Raw genomic sequence first — 22,300 nt, forward strand, 5'->3', positions numbered from 1 at the left:
ATATTTAAATGGAGATTGAGAGACAATTTGTCGTGGGGATTTCTCCTTGCTACTTTTCCTTTGAAGACCAAACATCGTAACCTGAAAATCTCAACACAAAAGTTAGGAAATAAAACCTCACACTCTCAAGTGTTTAATCTCACCCACTCAAGTGTTTCTCTCAGATTAGGTGATCGGACACAAGTTTCTACTCAATGTGCTAAGAGAACAAATCAAAGAATCCCAATGGGCAAATCCAAGCAAACAAGGGAAATTTCTCAAGATAGAAAGATAAGAGATTTTTTTGATTTTTGAAATCCGTTTTAACCACCTCAAAGGTTGGATTTCTCCTCAGCCAGCAGGCTTTCTCTTCCACCACCAATCCCCAAATGAAACTTTCGATTTTTTTTTTCCCTTTTTTTTTTCTTTATAAATCTTTCTCTTTTTTTTTATATATGGTGGATGGTAATGAGGGGCCCGGGTTTAAGAAAGGTAGAAGAAGAAGTGTTTATAAGAAAATGGAAGATGAGACAAATGAATGAAATAGACAATACCGGAAGAGTGGCTCTGATACCACTTGAAGAACCCTAAGGAATGATCACTCAACTGGATTGATAAGGAATGAATATGAACTCCAAAGGAGAACTGGATGGGATTAATGGTGACACAAAAGGCTGCGGAAAGACCTCTTGATACTACCAGACTTCGATCGTTGCCGGATGTGACGCACCGGTCCAACAAAAGAAGGATTGAAACTTGGAGATAACCTCACCAAGAAACTAAGAGGTGTTCTAAACAAAGAACAAAGAGATAAACTCATAAAAGGGGAAAACAATCTGTATTATTTCGTGGCTCTTAGGCCTTATTTATAGGATTACAAGTTGTAGAAATCCAAAGAAGAATGTGCTAAAAACAAGACATAGAAACTAGAAATGAAGACTTTGACTAAAGACTGAAATTAATGATTTTGTTGAATTATTTTTCCCATGCACGACCAAGAATTCCTTGCTGACTCCCTCTTGGTATTCTTGATGATAATGGGCTTGAAATGTACTGAGGAAAGGGCTGGTCGAATTTGGAAAGAAACAATCCCATAATGAACTTTTTATGAACTTTTCTTTGGGCTGAAAAGGCCCATTTCGCCCATCAGCTGAACAAGCTCCATCTTCAGTGTTACTTTACTCATTCAGCTCCAACATAGTGTCACTTAGCTCACTCAGCTCATCCAGCTCCAGAGTAGTGTCACTTAGCCCACTCAGCTCATCTAGCTCGCCCAAGTAAATGTCACTTCGTCTAGCTCGTCCAATGTGGATTCAAGCTCGACCATATGTCTTAAAATGTGAAGTTGGATGGGAAAGGCAAGCTCCAGTACGGTTAGATCGGTCATACGGCCATGGTTCCAGCCAAAGCTCCTTTCCAGACGCATGCGGGATGGTCCAGTACACTGCACGGTCAGTCTGTCCGGTACGGTTAAAAACATGAACCTCGGTTGAAATGTTCAGAACGTCCTGAACTCCATGCTGAGCTGGTTCTATGTACTGATCTGTGGACTGCGGCACATCAGTCAGGCCCCCATCCTTGAGCTCATTCAGGAGATCGATGTTGGCAGTCACTTCTTGTAGCTAGATATCAGCAGACACTTCCTTCTTCTTGCTCGCCCACCTATCATGCAAAGACTCAAGAACTTCCCGATACTTTGCCGCGATATCGCGACGAGCAATAGGAGAAGCGCGGCAAATGTCCCGATCTCTCTCGACCTCGAGCGCCACAATTCTTGCCCTTTGAGCAACCATCTGGGACGTGAGAGTCTCGTTCTCCAGATGAACTCTCCTCCAGTCTTCAGTCAAAGCTTCGATCTTTTCGGCATCCTTCTTCCCTTCTCGCTTGGTGGCTTCGAGCTCCTTCTCACTTACACCGATCTTGTTGTCTTCCCACTTTTAGATTCCTTCTTTACCGATCTCGTTTATATCACTCGATCTAGTTCAACCCATTGTATTTGATCTTATTCATTAATAAAGTCCATTTTCACCTACTGGAAACTATTTAACATCGTTGTGTTCTAAAGATATCGTTGCCTACATCATTTGTCTTCCCTAGATCAAACCTCGATCACTATCAAATACTTTGTGTAGATTTTAGGTTCTACAATAGTCTTGCTACAAACCTCCTAGATGATGCTCTCGGACCAACCACATGAAGAAACATTATGCTATATTCTTATCCTAAGTTCTTATGTTATTTATTTTAAAAACTCTAGTTATGTTTGGTTTTTATTTCTATTATCTAAGGAGCGTGTTCCTTATGATTTCGAAATGCTTGGAGCCTGTTCCAGCCTTTCCTATATATATGTGCCTTAGGTTATCAATAAAACACAACCCTTTTCTTATCAAAAACCCTTATTTTCTCTTGTGCTTGTTCATCGAGTATTTGAGTGTTGGTGTGTAATATCCAACGTCTGGTGTGTCATATCCAGAGCCCAAGGATCTCTTCTTCAGTGTGTCATATCCGGATTAGATATCTAGGAGTATCAAGAGCCCTTTCATAACTCTTGTGTCACCATTCATTCCACAAACCTTGATAAACTTGAGTCTCTGATTCGTTTAAGCAAGGATCTATCCAAAACCATCCAGAGAGCATCCTAGGGTCGTGTTATCCTGGCTCCCCATCACGACGCTTTGGTGGTATCGTTCACCGTAGCAAATTGCCTGGTAAGGAGGATCCTAGTAGATAATGGAAGCTCCAGCAACATCATCTTCCAGACCGTGGGATTGAGCATCAGATTGACTTTGTACCAGGGTCTGCTCTTCCAAATCGACCATCATACAGAACTAACCCGGTTGAAACTAAGGAGCTACAAAGGCATGATGAGGAACTGATGGAGAAATGCCATATCCGTTTGAGCATGAGCCCCTGTATTGTACCAGTGCTCCTTGTGACTAAGAAAGATGGTAGCTGGCGCATGTGCGTTGATTGTAGAGCAATCAACAATATAACAGTGAAGTATCGCCACCCTATTCCTAGATTAGATGATATGCTTGATGAATTGCATGGCTCTAGCATCTTTTCTAAGATAGATTTAAAGAGTGGGTATCATCATATTAGAATGAAAGAGGGAGATGAGTGGAAAACTGCCTTTAAGACTAAGCATGGTTTGTATGAGTGGTTAGTCATGCCCTTTGGATTAACCAATGCTCCTAGTACTTTTATGAGATTGATGAATCATGTGCTTAGATCTTTCATAGGCTTGTTTGTGGTAGTATACTTTGATGATATCCTTATTACAGTAAGAGCCTGGAAGAGTATATAGATCATCTTAGGTTTGTTCTTGATGTTTTGAGAAAAGAAAAGCTTTATGCTAACCTTAAGAAATGCACTTTTTGTATGGATAACTTGGTCTTCCTAGGCTTTGTTGTGAGTGCAGATAGAGTAAAGGTGGATCAAGAGAAGGTGAGAGCAAATCAAGAATGGCCGATTCCTAAGACAATAAGTGAAGTGAGGAGCTTCCACGGGCTTGCTGGCTTCTACAGGCGATTTATGAAAGACTTAAGCACCATAGCAGCTCCCCTGACTGAGGCGATCAAGAAAGAAGTGGGTTTCAAGTGGGGAGAAGCACAAGAAACTGCCTTCCAATGCCTTAAAGAGAAACTTACTCATGCCCCTCTTCTTATACTTACAAATTTTAATTAAACCTTTGAGATTGAATGTGATTCTTCTGGTATAGTAGTGGGTGCTGTATTGATGCAGGAATGGAGGCCTATAGCTTCCTTCAGTGAGAAGCTTGGAGGCACCACTCTCAACTATGCAACTTATGATAAAGAGCTGTATGCCTTGGTGAGAGCTTTGCAAACATGGCAGCACTACTTATGGCCCAAAGAGTTTGTGATACACACGGATCATGAGTCTCTCAAATATTTGAAAGGACAAAACAAGCTCAGCAAAAGGCACGCAAGATGGGTAGAATTCATAAAAACCTTTCCTTATGTCATCAAGTATAAACAAGGTAAAGAGAATATAGTTGCTGATGCACCCTCTCGAAGGTGTGTTCTCTTGAATACTCTTGATGCTAAGCTTTTGGGATTTGAGCAACTTAAAGAAATGTATGTGTCTGATCCTGATTTCAAAGAAGCATATTTGACTTGTGAAAAGTTTGCTACGGATCGCTACTTTAGGCATGAAGGATATTTGTTTTATCATAATCGCCTATGTGTACCTAACTGTTCTATGAGAGAGTTATTTGTCAGGGAATCCCATGGAGGCAGTCTAATGGGACACTTTGGTATAGCCAAGACTCTTAAGGTTTTGCAGGATCACTTCTATTGGCCGCATATGAGAAGAGATGTGGAGAGGATTTGTGGAAGATGTGCAACTTGCAAACAAGCTAAGTCTAAGGTTCAGTCTCACGGTTTGTATACTCGTTTACCCATTCCTTTTCATCCTTGGAATGACATATCTATGGACTTCATTGTTGGATTTCCTAGAACTAGAACTGGAAAAGATTCTATTTTTGTTGTTGTTGACAGGTTCTCAAAAATGGCACATTTCATAGCATGTCACAAAACTGATGATGCATTGCATGTTGCTAACTTGTTCTTTAAAGAGATTGTGCGTTTACATGGGATGCCTAGAACTATAATGTCTGATAGAGATTCTAAGTTTCTTAGCTACTTTTGGAAGCCTCTTTGGTCTAAACTAGGTACTAAGCTATTGTTTTCCAAAACTTGTCACCCACAAACTGATGGGCAAACTGAGGTAGTTAATAGAACTCTAGGAGCACTTCTGCGTGCATTCATTAAAAAGAACCTGAGATCATGGGAAGATCATTTGCCTCATCGTGAGTTTGCATATAATCATGCTGTTCATGCTACTTCTAAATTTTCTCCTTTTGAAATTGTTTATGGGTTCAATCCCACCTCTCCTTTGGATCTAATTCCTTTACCTGAGTGTGCTAGAGTTAGCTTCGATGGAAAAAGAAAGGCTGAGATGGTGCAGAAGATTCATGAGCAAGCAAGGCACAATAGCGAAGAGAAAACAAAACTGTATGCTAAGCATGCTAATAAAGGAAGGCGTGAGATGGTCTTTGAAGAAGGTGTTCAGGTCTGGATACATCTTAGGAAGGAGAGATTCCCGGATGAAAGAAAGTCTAAGTTGATGCCAAGGATTGATGGACCATTCAAGATCATAAAGAAGCTCGGCAACAATGCATACAAATTGGATCTCCAAGGTCAGTATAATATAAGTAATAGCTTCAATGTTACTGATTTGGTTCCTTTTATTGCGACAGGTCGGAAGCGAGAGGAGGTATAGTCATACATTGTGCTTAACCGGAAGGCCGAAGATTTCTTCCCCATTCAACATCGACCGCTTCGCATGGTCTCTTTCAGACCCGAGGGAAAGTCCCAGGCCAAGGACCCTTACAAAATTTACGAACTCCAGCAGGCTCGGCCCAGAGAAGCATCATCCCCCAGCTAGGATGAGACGATGGCCTATAGGCACTATCTCCATGCGTTGCTAGGTGCCTCGACACCTAGAAGACTCTAGCCAGAGAGGGAGAATCGAGAAGCAAGTTGAGAGACCTAGCTTCCTCCACGGAGGACCGTTTACACCCGGAACGGATCAGGCCATAAGAAGCCCTGGAAATCTCCAGCAAACCACACGAAGAAGATTGTGGACCCCATCTAACGAGTTCCAGGTTCACGGTCTCATCTTGGCCTTTCCAAAAGCGGGGCATGAGCCTCGAAGCAGAATCACCTATGACACCGGGGCAGAAGATTTCTAGATTCCCCAAGGTCCCGAAGAAAACTGTTACCAGCATGGAATCCCTGGGGCAAGCTCTATCTGAAAGCGACACGAGGACCAGTGTGTTAGGGGAGAACCTGACGAGCCACGGAAGAAAACTGATAAAGAAACCATATGGAGTGCTCGGTCCCCGACGGACCACCCCCCAGACGATGAAAAAAGGAACCCTCTACGCATTGATCACAACTCCGAGACTCATCACCCAAGGAAACGCTGAGCTGTCAGCCCTGGAACCGGATCAGAAAGAGTGTACCACTCGACCTAGGAACCAGTCCAGCTGTCTGGACATAACCAGGAGCCACGATAAGCAAGCTGAAACGAGGACCTTCCAGCAAGGGGATGAGGTTCTAGGAGAGGATAGAACCTACAAGCTACCAGAAAACAAAGGTAAAGCATATTCTACCTATTGGAATGCCTTGCAACTTACTATTCTATATTATGATCCCCGGATCTTGATTTATATTACTTTATTATCTACTATTTAAGCATTATGTTTTCCTACTCATATGTATGCTGAAAGTCTCCGGACAAAGCTTATATAATAAAATAGTTCCGGCTATAGAAGTACTAGGAAAACCACAATACTTAAAGGGGCATATAGGGCTGGATCAGGTTCCACGAAACCTTCGATCCCAGCTGAACCTCACCAATACGTGGTCCGTCCACACAAAAACAAACGGGTATGAGACTTACAGCAGGAATGGGTCTACGCAAACCTGAGTATGCTGTCAAAACTACTTAAAACCTCTGTATAGCCTAAGGCATATCGGGGCCCCCAAACTACCATACGCAAAAGTACTTGTATTAAAATGCTACGTGCTATACAATACATGGGACGCTATATAAAAGTGCCAAAGTACTGTGACATAAATGGAGCACATTACTGCTTGACCAGACGTGGAAAGTAGTAAAGTCTGGCACTTGGGTTTTCATCCACACCAGCAAACCTCTAAGAAGTCTGATACTGGCTTCTGTAGAAGCAGCATGCAGCACCGAAACTCGATAGTGACTATCTTCCGAGCGGTAGAATGCGAGGTCCGAACAGGTACCGGTAGTAGCCTCACCAAGGGTGGCGGAATACGGTCCCTGCGAAAAACAAATTCCGGGTTCTTACGAATCCCGGATCCAAAAATAAAAAAAATCTTAAAGCTATTAGGTCTAAAGAAGATCCAACGACCTCAGGGTCCTCAGGGACCCCGAATCCACCAAGGAGCCACACGGTCCCCAGGAATCAGGAGCGATCCTCGAACCTAACACAAAGAGACGATTGAACATGCCATCAGAAGATGAGGGTCTAGAGAATCAATCCGACGAAAAGGATGACACACGAAAGGAATCAAAAGCAACAATCTCTTAAAAAGGGGACCGCAAAAGATCAACGTTCGAAACAACAGAAGACATTACTCAAAGGGAAAAAAACTTAAAAACACCAGCATGAAAATAGAAAAAGACAATCATTCAAAAAGACGGGTCTCCCGAGTATCGCGATCCCGTTGCAGATCCTGGGGTAGCTGCCTGAATCGGTTCTCAACCCATCAGCTGATCAACCCCTTCAGCCCAGAACAGGTAACGGCGATATTCTTCTTCCGGGTTCCAGTGCTCTACTCTCTTCTCCAGCCACTCCTTCATAAGCTCCCATCTAGCCGGAGCTCTTGCCTGGAGGACTGATTGATCCCTATGAAACACCATACCCCGTACTTGATTACGAAGGAAAAACAACTCGGTGAGCAATCTCTGATGAATAGCCATGGGAGAGATGCGATTGAACGAAGCTTCAGCGCCAGTCAGAGAAACGGAAGGAGGACCAGAGACTGAGGAGGCAGCTCTAACCAATCTCAGAGAAGGAGTATAAAAGGGTCGTCTTTTTCGGGTCTTTTCTTTTTGATACCCATCATAGATAACCGAAACCGGAAGCCTCACAACATTCCCTGAAGAAAGGCAGCATGAAAGGTTAGAAGATGAAATCACAACAAGAAGGAATCGAAGAACATAATCTCACCCTTACACACGACTGTGGCGTAAAGCCTCCTTGCCCATCAAGAAATTCACCCACCGGAACCGTTGAGGAACTTCTAATACGAGCTTCGCTACTACTTCCACGATGAAAGACACTGGACGAGATAATTCTGTCACCAGAATAAAGCATTAGTTTCAGACGAATGGCAATAACGAGACGTAAAAGGAAGAAGGTAACCTACCCACGGTCCGCCAAAACGAAGGATATGGGGACGGTCCCGAGATCTTCACAAACAGGTACCGCTTGTCCCAATCGTCTCCGAAGGGATAGTTACCTTTGATTCCCCTTGAGGGTTCCTCTACCAAAGGAGTACCATCACGAGATCGAAGATGATAGAATCCCGGCTTGCTAACCAATGGAGCAAAGTAATAGGAATACAAGATTTCGTGCACCCCAACAACGAAACCATGAAAATCCCCAAGAACTTGAACAGCCATTAATGTTCTCCAGGTCAAAGGAGTAAGCTGAGAAGGACAGAAGCCAAATAATGAAGACACCTCAGCTACGATGGAAGGGACACCAACCCGGAAACCTGCCTCCAAATATGCTTCGTAAACGGTTATCTCATCAGCCCCTCCATCCGGGGCCCGTTCAAACTCGGAAGGACATCTCATCACCACCGAAGGAGGGATTGCGAATTTCTTCCGGATATTGGCAAGATCTTCCTACTGGATCTCGGAACGCGGGCCATCATCGAGAAGGTAGGAGCAGCGCTGCTTCAGAGGTACCATCGGGACTGCCTCATTGTCAGCTTCTGGAACCTCTCCCCAGGCAGGAGTAGGGGACGAGAAGGGGTCGTCAAAGAGACGACGTGGCCTTGTACGATCACCCACGAACAAAGACGGGAAAGCCGGGATATCGGGATTCATCTCAGAAAATCGAAAGCTCAAGACGGGTTGGAGTCACTCGAAGGCATTGCAAACCCTTTTAGACGCCGAGTCTTTCTTCCCCTGGAGCTGGAAAAGGAAATATTCATATGTCCAAATATTCTGAAGGATTGTCAAAAGCGGCCAGACCCGGGAAAAAGGAAAGAACGACCTTCGCGGAAGAAAGGAATATTTCACGAGAAAGGAAGTTTTTGCAAAAATGGATATATGCCAGAAATTTCCTCCTCGAGATATCGGGCTGGGACACTTCCCGGGTTATCCAAGAACCCCCAGAAGAGATCATCAAAACTCCAGACTCCGCCCTCTACAACAGATTCAAGGGTCCAAGGAAGCATCACTAAGACTAGGTCCGCCACAGAAGAGCCGACTCTTGCTCGGGTCCAAAGTACGACTCTGGTCTATAAAAGATCCAAGATACAAATCCTTAGAACGTTGTCCTGCTTGAGGGGGTACCTTCTGAGAATGAGCAACTCCGGTTGACTCGAGTGCAAAGGTTATTCCTTGAAATCGATGACGAAATTGAGAAATAAGGGGCAAACTATTGGGGAAAAATACTCAGGTATCATTTTCCTCCGGACCCCAGGCAGGACCCTGACCTCCGGGTCCCCGTTTAAGGAACGCTCCAAGTCCCCGCTACCGGGTACCCAGGGATCGGTCCCAGGGACCACCCCCCGCTCCAAGAAATGGCAAATTTCCGATAAGGAGAACCTTCCATATTTCCGAATATGGAAGACTTCCACTTACTTCAACCGACAAGAACCGACCTAAGGGGAACCCAAACCCTAGAACAAGGGATCGCCACTTTTTGACTTAGAGACTAGGCTTAGACGGCTAGGGTTAGGGTTCTTACCCAATATCTTGTAATCCTTGCTTGTTCAATTCAATAAAGATCTCTTCCAACTGGTGAAAATAGATCACACCCGATAATCCTCGATGCACCCAATACCGATTTGGAAACACCTCGACAGAAAGAGCTGCCCAACACTAAGGAAGTGGCCACCGACCTCGAGGAGGAAGAAGAAAGGGTGGAAGAAGATGTGGAAATCGATCGACAAGAAAGGATCAACGTCGATCGACACACTACAGTAAATATCGATCGACAGTGTGGAAACAATGTCGATCGACGCTCAACTCCTGCTCAACCAGCCATGGAAAGAGTGTATAGAACTATACCACCTTTCCCTCCTAACAAGACGCAGACTAAGCGAGAGTTAAATAAAGCAATCTGCAAGAAAGCATTCAACAAGATCACGTTAGAGATGCCATTGAGTGATGCCATAAAAGTATCACCTTCAATAAAAAAATAGGTAAAAGACATGGTATCCATCAGCTTTCCAGCCGCTGAGCGTAGCGTCATGATGGTTTCAGAGGAAATAAGTGTAATAATCAAAGGCGAAACTCCGATCAAGAGACCCGATCCGGGCAGTTTTGTTTTGGATTGCAACATACGAAATAAAAGTTTTCCTCGATCCCTTTGTGACCTATGTTCCAGCGTGAACCTCATGCCGCACTCTGTCGCAATATCCCTAGGATACGACAAGTTCAAACCTACCAAAATAACTCTGGTTCTGGACGATAGATCAGTTAGATTACCTGAGGGAGTGCTTGACGACGTGCCGATAAGGATTAATGATTGTCATGTCCCAATGGATTTCGTGGTGCTAAAATACCGAAATGAACCAAAGGATCCCCTCATTTTAGGTAGACCGTTTCTAGCTACAGCAGGTGCGATAATCGATGTCAAGGAGGGTAGAATAAGTCTAAACATCGGAATCATTCCGATGACCTTCGACATGGATAAGCTGATAAGACGACCTTTAATCGATAAACAGACTTCCTATGTGGATGCTATCTGCGAATTGACTGAAGAATATTTCATAAACATGTGATCAGATGATCCCCTGGAGAAAATACTAACATCTAATGAAGAACAAACAATTAGTGTCAACAGTAGAACTGAGGAATACACACGATTAATGGACGCGAGTATGGAAATAGCGAACGTTGATGACATAGAGGATGACAATTCAGAAATCAATGTTGATCGATATTTATTGAAAGCTGTCGACCGACAACCATCCCCTTTGGAGGAATGTGACCCCGAAAAAGCACCAAAAATCGAGTTAAAACAGCTACCCGCTGGACTCAAATATGCTTTTCTCTATAAAAATTCCTACCCCGTAATCGTGAACGCCAACCTGACCAATGGAGAATTAGCCTAGTTATTAAATAAACTACGCAAATATAGGAAAGCCCTCGGATACTCTCTCGAGGAAATTCCTGGCATTTCTCCAGATTTGTGCATGGACCGGATTCACCTAGAAGACGATTCAAAATCGTCAGTGGAACACCAAAGGCGACTGAACCCAAACCTGAAAGAAGTTGTTAAAAAGGAAAAAAATAAACTTCTAGATGCCGGAGTCATTTACCCGATTTCAGATAGCAATTGGGTTAGCCCTGTGCATGTCGTACCAAAAAAGGGCGGAATCACTGTTGTGAAGAATGACAAGGACGAACTCATTCCCACGCGAACTGTCACTGGACATCGAATGTGTATCGATTATAGGAAGCTAAATGCTTCCACCAGAAAAGATCACTTTCCCTTACCCTTCATTGAATTGATCAAATGTTGGAAAGATTGGCAAATCACGAATACTACTGTTTTCTTGACGGATACTCTGGATTTTTTCAAATCCCTATACATCCTGACGATCAAGAAAATACCACCTTTACATGCCCTTATGGAACATTCGCGTACCGCAGGATGCCATTGGGTCTTTGTAATGCCCCTGCCACCTTCCAACGATGCATGATGTCAATCTTTACTGATATGATATAAGATTCCATGGAAGTTTTTATGGACGATTTCTCAGTATATGGATCCAGTTTCAAAAACTGTCTCGATAACCTATGTAAAGTTTTGGCAAGATGTGAAGAAAAGAACCTTGTTCTAAATTGGGAAAAATGCCACTTTATGGTTAACGATGGAATCGTCCTAGGACATAAAATGTCCGCTGCTGGTATAGAAGTAGATCGGGCAAAAACTGAAGTAATGACCGGTCTACCGGCACCCAAAAACATAAAAGACGTGAGAAGTTTTCTCGGACATGCCGGATTTTACAGGAGGTTCATACAAGATTTTAGCAAAATCGCTAGACCTCTCACGTCTCTCCTCTGTAAAGAAGTTAAATTCGACTTCTCGTCAGAATGCGTAAAGTCTTTTGAAGAAATAAAGAAAGCCTTGATAATTGCCCCCATCGTACAAGCACCTGACTGGAATCTTCCTTTCGAATACATGTGCGATGCTAGCGATTTCGCTGTAGGAAAAGTTCTAGGCCAAAGGAAAGACAAAAAGCTACATGCAGTTTATTATGCCAGTCGAACACTCGACGAGGCACAAAGGAATTATGCAACAACAGAAAAAGAACTGCTTGCTGTAGTTTATGCATTCGAATAGTTTCTCCAATATCTGGTCGTTCACGAGTCATTGCCATATTGACCACGCTGCAATTAAATATTTAATGCAAAAGAAAGATGCGAAACCACGACTCCTGCGATGGATCATTCTACTTCAAGAATTCAACATCGAGATTAAAGATAAAAGAGGAGTAGAAAAAATTTACCAAACGGATTCATTCATCGGAAATGTATGTCTCACTTCCGAGGACCTGTCGATCGACGACAATGATGCCATGTCGATCGATTACGGGAGTACCAGGTCGATCGATGACGACGATAGTATGTCGATCGACACTTCAAATGATCTAAGCAAAAAGACAAATCCTAACCCTCACCTTCGATATAAAAGTTAATGTCGCGTACAATGAGCTGTACTCAGACCGCGTTTCCCCCGTAGATGAAAGTCTGTATCTGGAAGTGCACGCGGTTGGGCAAGGTTCAAAGAGCAGACCTTGCTACGCTGATATAGTAAACTATTTAGCTGCTGACATAGAGCCCAAAGAGTTACGAGGCTATAAAAGGAAAACGTTTTTAAGAGAAGTTAGGAGATATTACTGGGACGAACCATATCTCTACAAACACTGCTCTGACGGGATGTATAGACGCTGCGTTGCCGAAACTGAGATACACGACATTTTATTCCAATGTCATGGATCCGATTATGCTGGGCATTTTGTGACCTTTAAAACGGTATCATAAATCCTTTAAGCAGGATTCTGGTGGCCAACCATGTTTCGCGATGCTCATGCATTCATAGCACAATGCGACAAATGTCAACGGAGAGGAAAATTCAGTAAAAGACATGAAATGGAACATAAATCTATTCTAGAGGTAGAAGTATTTGACTGTTGGGGAATAAATTTCATGGGTCCTTTCCCTTCCTCTTACGGGAATAAGTACATTTTAGTCGCTGTTGATTATGTGTCAAAATGGGTCGAAGCAGTAGCTTCCCCAACGAATGATGCATCTGTCGTTATTAAGCTTTTCAAAAGCATCATCTTCCCGAGATTTGGAATTCCCCGAGTAATCATAAGTGACGGTGGATCCCATTTCATTAACAAGATTTTTGAAGGACTACTCCGGAAGAACGGAGTGCACCATAGAGTTGCTACACCATACCACCCGCAGACGAGCGGGTAGGTAGAAGTCTCAAATCGACAAATCAAAGAAATCTTAGAAAAGACTGTAGGAATGTCTCGAAAGGATTGGTCTAGGAAATTGGACAATACACTCTGGGCATACCGGACTGCGTTCAAAACTTCTTTAGGAACCACCCCTTTTCACCTACTATATGGGAAATCATGTCAGTTACCAGTCGAGCTGGAACACAAGGCAGCTTGGGCTATTAAATTATTAAATTTCGATATCAAACCGGCTGCCGAAAGGAGGCTCATGCAGCTCAACGAGCTGGATGAGATTAGACATTTAGCCTACGAGAGTTCGAAGATATACAAAGAAAAGACAAAAGCATATCACGATAAAAAGATCAATTCTCGGCACTTTGAACCAAACGATCAAGTGTTGCTATATAACTCTCGGCTAACACTGTTCCCCGAAAAAATCCATTCTTGTTGGTCAGGTCCTTTCACTGTGGTGAACATAAATCCTTATGGAGCCATTGCGCTTATAAATAATAAAGGAGGCGAATTCACGGTTAATGCCCAATGAGTAAAGCACTATTGAGCTAAACCGCCAAATATCGGGCCTATTAACTTAGACCCCCTTCCCGATAATTAGAAAATCAAAGGTCGAGTCAAGCTAAATACTTAAAATAAGCGCTGAATGGGAGGCAAACCATTTCTAGTCTTTCAATAGTTAGGATTTAAAAAAAAAAAAATCAAGCTACTGAAAACATAACGTCTATCGATCGACGAAGACACTACGGCTTCGATCGATAGTAAATGAACAGACGCGGGCTCATATTAAGTCGACACTATAGTCGACATTCACACAAACCCGAAAACCCTAAGAAAACACTCCCATCTCTTTTCTCTCCCGTTTTTCGGCCAATTCCGACGATTTCTTCGCTCAATCCACTCAATTTTCGACCCTCTATCCGTCTAGATCGCTTAACTCAAGCATCATCATGGTATGAAAATGAAATTTTCTAATTTTTGTTCTTCCTAGGGTTGAAATAGAGAATGAGCTAGAACCCGGATTTTCGTCCCCTTATAGATCGATTCATGCTAAGGGAGTGATAGAATAGGAACTACTGATCGATTAAGCCGATTATCTATGCCATGCACATAGAATTGCATCAATGGGTTTTTGCAGGTACCCGCAAAGGCGAAATCGACCGATGATACACACGTTTCATCGATCGATTGTCGCACCGAAACATTGATCGACATCCACTTGGTCCGTCGATCGATATCGCACCAAACCATCAAACCGAACTGAACTCCTATTTTCGTTTATTGTTTTTGGTTGCAGATGTATGAAAGGAGGACGAAACAAAGGTTCGACGTAGGCGGCAGTAGCGCAGCTCCGCCACCACCACCGGTTCGCGACCAATATCCTTGGCCACGCGAACACGAAGACGAACCTATCCCGCTCTTTGACCGCTTCGACGACACACGTAAAGCGGCAAAGAGCGCAGCATGTAGAAACCGCGCGATCGTGGACACGTGGGACGACTATGACAGCATATTCTACAATGAATGGCTGAAGGTCTCCATCGAGCCGACGCGGTTCGTCGATCCAGACGTGATCCAAGCTTTGGGCATCAAATCAGGCCTCGAGGACTTGTTCGTAGAGCTGGGTATGGGCAACTTGGCCACCAACCCACAGGTTCTCTACCCGGAGCTGGTCCGCCAGTTCATGGCCACAGTGAACGTCTACTATGCCAACGAGAGGGCAAAGAGAGCTAACGAGAGCATCTCATGAGCGCTCAGTGGCTCAAGGAAGACAGTGACTGGTGCTTCAAGGACGAGAACAACACTCACTTGGTGAGGCTACCACTTCGTACACTCACAGATTTCGACCACGGCCTCGCTAGCATTCAGTTCCGCCCTGACCCACGCCTCCTCCGCGTCCCAGCTACCATGCCGCGACGCTACACGGTCCAGCGACCTGGAGGACCTCAGCCGCATCAGCCCGAGGTCGCACTCCCGCCATTCCCGCCTATGCCAGACATGTCTACACGTCCTGAGGGAGATTTCCAGCGGGTCGTAGTCGATGCTCTCACTGCCTTCTGGGCCAGAGTATCGAGATGTCGCTGTTCGAGCAGGAGGAGTGTGCGAGCCAGCTCACCGTCGGCAGCATGACCATGACGCCAGCGCAGATGCACCTCCAGCGACGACACCACTAATGAGGACTAGTCCTGATATCTCTATCCCTATCTACTTATGTTTTCTTCTACCTTCGTACTATTAGGATTTACTTTCCAACTTATTATTCTATGTTATGACTGGAGTTTATTTATTTTGCTGACCTTGCATGTGTTTGGATTGTCTAACAGAGCTAACCTAGTTGACTGATACTTACGGGTTAGACACACTGACACGATGCAGCTAGCAAAAAAAATTTCTGTTTCGGCGCTATCGATCGACGACGAGGTCCTTACGTCGATCGATAGTAATGCGCTTAGGTCGATCGATCGGGAGTTGTATATATCGATCGACACTAGAGACAGATGGGTACGAACATTCTTTTCTATTGTCTAACATTTTAACTTAGTAGTTATTATTTATTTTCTAACCAACCAATCTTAGACTGAATATCACTGGGGACAGTGAAGTTTAAGTCTGGGGGAGGTACTTATTGATATTAGTTATTCATGAATTTTTAAAAATCATATTTTCAAAAAAAAAAAAAAGTTTTTATTGAGTCAAGAAGGGAATAATGATCTTATTAGATTTTTGCTTGTTATCTAACCGCTCTTTTAGCATAATTTTAAACTTTCTGATTGCACATAGTACTAAAGATACTAAAGTGGATCAACCTGTCAACTGTCCACACTTGCTGAGATTGTTTGAAGGAACCAAAGCTGACCTCCAACACTAAACTTGACACAACTGCTTGTCTTGGGGCTTGATATACATGGGATCGGATTCTTCAAACAAGTCTGGAAGGTAAAGTCTTGTGCAGATTTATCACCTTTTCTCTCTCTATTTCGACTCTAGATTTATAGGTAGATTGAAAAAAAAAAATTATTATATTAGGTGTTAGTTAGATGGAATCCGAACAGGACTTGGTGGCTACAACCATTAAGGCTTGATTCATAAGGATTCCAACAAAAACAATTCGAACGGGACTTAGTGGCGGCAATCATCAAGGTTCAATTCATATGAATTCTTGGATATTGGTCAAAAAGAAGTGAACAGGACTTAGTGGCAACCACCATTAATGCTTGATTCATGGAAGCATGTCCAATCTTGGTCAATGAACCTGCAATAAGCAGACTTTGACTAAAGAGAGAAATTAGAAGACAGAAAAGATAGAAACTAACTTTTACCTGCAGATCCAGATACTTGTTTGAGAATCCTTGCATCCTGTGATCGATACTCCCAAGGTAAAGCCTACACTTTTATTTATGCAAAGAAATAAAGTGCTTTTGGTAGAGGGGAATGTCAGACAAGATTTGTTTAAGTTGCTGGGTAGATGAATTTGGTTGCTAAGCTAGGAAATGATATAAAGTGCTTTTGTGATTAGGATTTTTTTTTAGATATGGATTGCAATATTGTAGAGGTGATGATTCTTAGTTTTAAATCATGTGAGTTCCTGATGTTTTCAAATCTCTCTCAGAGAGACTGCTCTGTTGTGTTTTGCTTGAGGACAAGCAAAAGAGTAAGTCTGGGGAGTTGATAGACCATGGATTTTACCCATTTTTAACCATGGTTTAGGATATATTATTACTATATAGAGTCTATTTAGAGCAATTACAGGTTCAGGTACTATCTGGAAGAAAATGATGTATTTGGAGCTATTTGGAGACTTTCTGAGCTTTGCTAGATGGTCGATTATTTGTCAGAATATCGACTGATAGTTACCAAGGAATATCGATCGATGTTGAGCTCTTCATATCGATCGACGGCGAAGCCACCCGGGAGTTAATGACAAATTAGAAGAATTAAAGTTTCACAAAAGTTTCAATAATTACATTCTAAGTCTCTGGCCGCCTGTTAGGCTATTTATTAGGGTTTTGTATCATTTTTAGAGGAGACTTGCCTAGATACCTTTTAGACCTAGTTTGGAGGAAGCAAGAAGCCACCATTTAAAGGGGAGAGCTTAGAATTGGAGAGATAGATCAACACTGCAAAACATAGAAGATCTTGAACTCCTTTGCTTTTATTCATTTTGTTGCTTACTCTATTTACTCATTTTATTTAAGTATTATTTAGACCATCATAACTATTTGTTCCATGAATATGTATGAGTAGTGTTTATTGTTAGATTTAGGTTTCTCAATAGGTTGATAAACGTATTACTGACAATAACAATTGTTAGGGTGTTTAGAAATATAATTCTTTCATCTAGTTATGCTTAAAGCTAAATTTAGGATTGATCACCTTTTAAATTTAGATCTTAGGATTAATTGGGATCAAGGCATTGCTTGACTCAATACGTAAAAATAACTTGCATGATCTAACTGACTAGATACAGACGAGAGTTGGTCTAGTGAGTTAGAGAATTTAGATCAAACCTGTTTGTAAAGCTCTCTGGAAGAAGTATCGATCGATGCAGCGATAGCCCTGTCGATCGATATTTTGAAAGGTGTATCGATCGATATTCATAACGAGTAATCGATCGAGACTTTCTCGTGATTAACATACGAGAGTTGAAATCCGAGATCCAGATTAGATAATCAGATTGATTATATCTAAAGTTTGAATTCAAGAATGATTAACATTAATAAACCCCTAAAAACCCAAACTAAGTTTTACTTATCACACCTGAGAATATACCTGAATCTAGCTATTTCTCCCAACTGTTAACAACCCCAAAACAAATCATTCGAGCAATATATTTGCTCACCACTCCATTAACTGCTTTAAAACTTATAAACCATTTAATCTAGATTTATTCCAAAACCATAATCTATTGTATAATTCTAGAGTCTCTGTAGATTCGATCCCTAAGAACTACATCCGAACCTCTTATTTGAGAGAGTAATTCACTCCTTAGGGTAATTTGAGTGATATCAATACGATAGTTGAGATCATTTGATCTAGTTAATAGACAAGTCTAAACATGCGAAAGCTGATAGACTTGTTGACTAAGTAGTTGAGCTTTACATTATCATGTATGCAACTCATTAGGCATCCGTAGGATTATAATCCCAAGTTTCTGAATAAAAACCCTAAGTCTAACTATTTCCTTTTTAAGCACCAAAACCTCAACCAATCAATTGAACAAACACTTGTTCAATATAAAACTGCAATTTACATTTAAATCTCTAAAAACCATCTTGCTTAACAAATCATATTAGATTTCTTAGGTTCCCTAGCTCCCTGTGAATTCGATCCCTAAGTACTACAACTCGACCTCTTATTTGAGAGATTATAAATCACTTCTTAGGGTAATTTGAGTGGTGTCACTTCTCCTTCAAGCTCTGGACTTCTGAGGAGAGCTCGGGAATCTCCGCAACCTCTATTCGAGCTCTATTTAGCTGGGTTACTTGACTTTGTATACCGTTGAGTTGCGAGGACCCAGAGGCCGGTGTCCTGCCTAGGGTCTGGAGGAATTCAATACCTGAGTATTTTTACCCAACACCTACCTATAAAATTCCATCGATAAGAATATCCGGGGACTGTAACACCCCCAAACCGTTCTAGGCATAGGTCGAACCACCGGCCAACAATCAAACAAGAACATGACCGACGGGCCGAACTTCTACCAAGGTTCGGGAGCGCTACAAGACGTGTTAACAGGCAATCCAGCCAAAGTCACAAAAAGTGCAATTTCTAACTAGGCCAGTCCAGCCCAGTAAAACGTTCCGTCAGACCAAAGCCTAAGCCCACTCAACCCGTACCCCAATTTGACGTTGTGTTAGCTCGGACAAGCTAGTATCAGAACAACAAGGCATTTGCACAAAATATTCGCTTTATTTATTTTATATATTGTATGGTTCGAAACACACAACATAATATACAAGCGGTGGCATGACAAGAAAGCGAAGGTACATACTTATAGTCTGAAACGCTTTAACCAAAAAGATGCAAATCTACACCAGCCAGCCTAGCCTCCCGCGACCTCTACAAGCTTGCTACTGGTCACCTGAAACTACAACGAGTGAAAAGTGAGGAATCTAGCATTACTCAGCGAGTTACAATCCCCAACTAACAAATACAACCCCTCGCTATCGCACCCCAAACAATCTAAAGCGAGAGGTTCACCTAATAGCACAATTCAATAACAAAACAATATCAGAAATATGCAGAGGTAAACGATAGCAAGATAACTAGCATTATGCTAATTACTAGCTCATCATCAACTCAACCTCGATTTAAACCAGGGTTTAACAAAACGAAACATGATATAATATATATAGTTAACTCGGGCCCTGGTGACGTTAGTGTTGGGGAAAAATACTCAGGTATTGAATTCCTCCAGACCCCAGGCAGGACACCGGCCTCTGGATCCCCGCTAGAAGGAACCCCGGTTCCTCGCTATGGAGTTTTCCGGGCCCGGTCCCAGGATCGCCCCCTTCCTCCGGGAAATGGAAAACTTCCGATAAGGATAACCTTCCATATTTCCGAATATGGAAGATTTTAACCTACTCCAACCGACTAAGGCCCGCCTTAGGAAGACTATATAAAGGGAACCTAAACCCTAAAGCAGAGGATGGATACTTCGAGACTTAGAGATTAGAGCTAGGCGGCTAGAACTAGGGTTCTTACTTAAAACTGTTGTAGTTCTAGCTATTTGATCTAATAAAAACATCTCTTCAAGTCTACGTCTCTCTAATACTCACGAAATTAATACAAATACTAGCCTTGTCCATCGTTCCGTGTTACTCACAAAGATCCTACACAAAAATCCCCTAACAGTTTGGCGTTAGAAGGAGGGGAGTAATCTAAACTACGTGATAATGGCGGTGGACGAGCATGACGAGCTACCCGAAGCTACCCATAGAGAAGACGAACTCCGGAGGCAAATGGACGATCTGCAAGGTCAAGTAACCGGGTTGCATCGAACTCGGGAAGAAACCAATCCCGAGCTTTCCTCGGAGTTCCAGATCCTGAAGGAAAAGCTCAACGAGCACTCCAAGAAAGTAGAGCAGAGCGCCGAGAAGCTCAGCCAGCTCGAATCGGAGAATCTTACACTCTGAGACGAGAACCAAGCCCTTAACGCGGCAAGCAACAAGAAGCGTCGATTCCGGACTCAGGTTCGTCCTATGCCGACTCTGGAAACACCCAACTCCGGGACAGGCGCGAACTTTCCAACTAAGGCGTCGGGAGGAGACGCATGTACGTGAGAAAAGGACAACGATGCTCAGACCTACAACGTGGAGGACAGCGACTCGGAGCCCGAACCTGATAAGGAAGCATCAGACGGAGCAGCGAGAACGGAGTCTCCTATGATCGCTCACCTTCACCAGATGTTCTCCGATAGGCTCGACGCCATGCAGTCCATGGTAGAGAGACTCCCGGGGGTAGCTCCCCCCCCCCATCCGTAAGAGTAACCCCGACTCCTACACCGATACTCATTTCACGGATAAGATCACCTTGATCGAGATGCCCAGGAAGTTCTCTTTCACCTGCGTAAAGGCGTACGACAGCACCACTGATCCGGACGACCACGTCTCCCAATACAGACAAAGGATGCTCGCCGTAGCACTCCCAAAGGGGTCACGCGAAGCTACCATGTGCAAAGGTTTCGGCTCCACCCTGACCGGACCCGCTCTGCCGTGGTATATCAACTTACCCTCCCGGTCCATAGCCTCCTTTGCGGTTCTCAGCGACAAATTTGTGGAGCAATTCACCAGCAGCAGGGACCTGGATAAGGCTTCTGACAGCCTCTACGAAATCCTCCAGCATCGAGCAGAACCCCTGCGAGGCTACATAGCCCGCTTTAATCAAGAGAAGGTGGCTATCCTCGAATGCAGTATCCCCACTACTATCTCCGATTTCAAGAGAGGTCTGCTCCCCGACGGAGACCTCTACAAGGAGCTGACCAAATTTCAGTGCAAAACCATGGAAGACGTCTTATCTCGAGCCTGGGCACATGTCAAATGGGAGGAAGACGTCGCCAGCCGGGCCAAAGCGCCGCAAAAGCCAGATCCCAAGACGATCAGACCAGACCGAACTGAGCGAGACGAGAAACCCTCTCAAAGATCAGCTAAGTACTCCAAAAATCGAAACCGGGGCAGGTACCAGAACCGGCTGATCGAGAAGGCAGAAGGGACGGCAGTGTCCACGTGGGCAGACATCTCTCACCTCTCCGTCTCAAGGCCGGAGCTGGTCAATGTTCTGAGGCAGATGTGCCAGCAGGTCAAGTGGCCTCAGAAGATGAAAGCTCCCGACTCTTTCCGGAACCCTGGCTTCTGGTGCGACTTCCATCGAGACCACGGTCACAAAACGGAGGACTGCATCGCACTAAAGATCGAGGTCTACGAACTGTTTAGGAAAGGGCACCTCAGGGATTTCCTTTCCGATAAGGCCAAGAGCCATCTAAGCAAGGAGACAACGGGTAAGCCCACTGAAGCTGCTCCCGTCTCGCCACCGCGACAGGACCGAGTGATACATGTCATTTCGGCCGGTTCAGAAATTAGCGACATAAGCCATGCAGCTGCAAAGAAAAGCACTTGGAACGCCAATCACGGCCTAGAGGCAGCCAAGCCAAAATGTCTGCTCCTAGGAATAGACGAGATTAGCTTCACGGCCAAGGAGCAGGAGAAAGTCCTCACTCCGCATCATGACGCCCTGGTTATCTCGCTCACTGTAGCAAACTGCCTGGTAAAAAGGATACTGGTAGATAATGGAAGCTCCGGCAACATCATCTTCCAGGCCGCATACATGACCTAGGGCTGGAGGAAGGTGCTCTAACTCGGAGGGTAACCCCTCTTATAGGTTTCAGCGGGGAAGTCAAACAAACGCCGGGGAGATAACCCTCCCCGTATACGCCGAAGGAATCAACATGTCAATCAAGTTCCTCGTGGTTGACTGCGACTCGTCTTACAACATGATTCTAGGACGGCACTGGATTCACGAAATGTGAG

At 43.7% G+C, this 22,300-nt stretch overlaps 2 protein-coding genes across 2 annotated transcripts; both read left to right on the plus strand.

The window, feature by feature from the left end:
- Positions 1–9,995: 9,995 nt before the first annotated feature.
- On the plus strand, positions 9,996–10,568 carry LOC106403614. The gene has a single exon (XM_013844429.2). It carries the CDS (start codon positions 9,996–9,998, stop codon positions 10,566–10,568), a length of 573 nt encoding a protein of 190 aa, XP_013699883.2.
- Positions 10,569–20,816: 10,248 nt separating this feature from the next.
- LOC106403615 lies at positions 20,817–22,106 on the plus strand. Its single transcript, XM_013844430.2, has one exon. It carries the CDS (start codon positions 20,817–20,819, stop codon positions 22,104–22,106), a length of 1,290 nt encoding a protein of 429 aa, XP_013699884.2.
- Positions 22,107–22,300: the final 194 nt, after the last annotated feature.

This window comes from Brassica napus, chromosome C3 (assembly GCF_020379485.1).
Source record: "Brassica napus cultivar Da-Ae chromosome C3, Da-Ae, whole genome shotgun sequence".
Lineage (NCBI taxonomy): Eukaryota > Viridiplantae > Streptophyta > Magnoliopsida > Brassicales > Brassicaceae > Brassica > Brassica napus.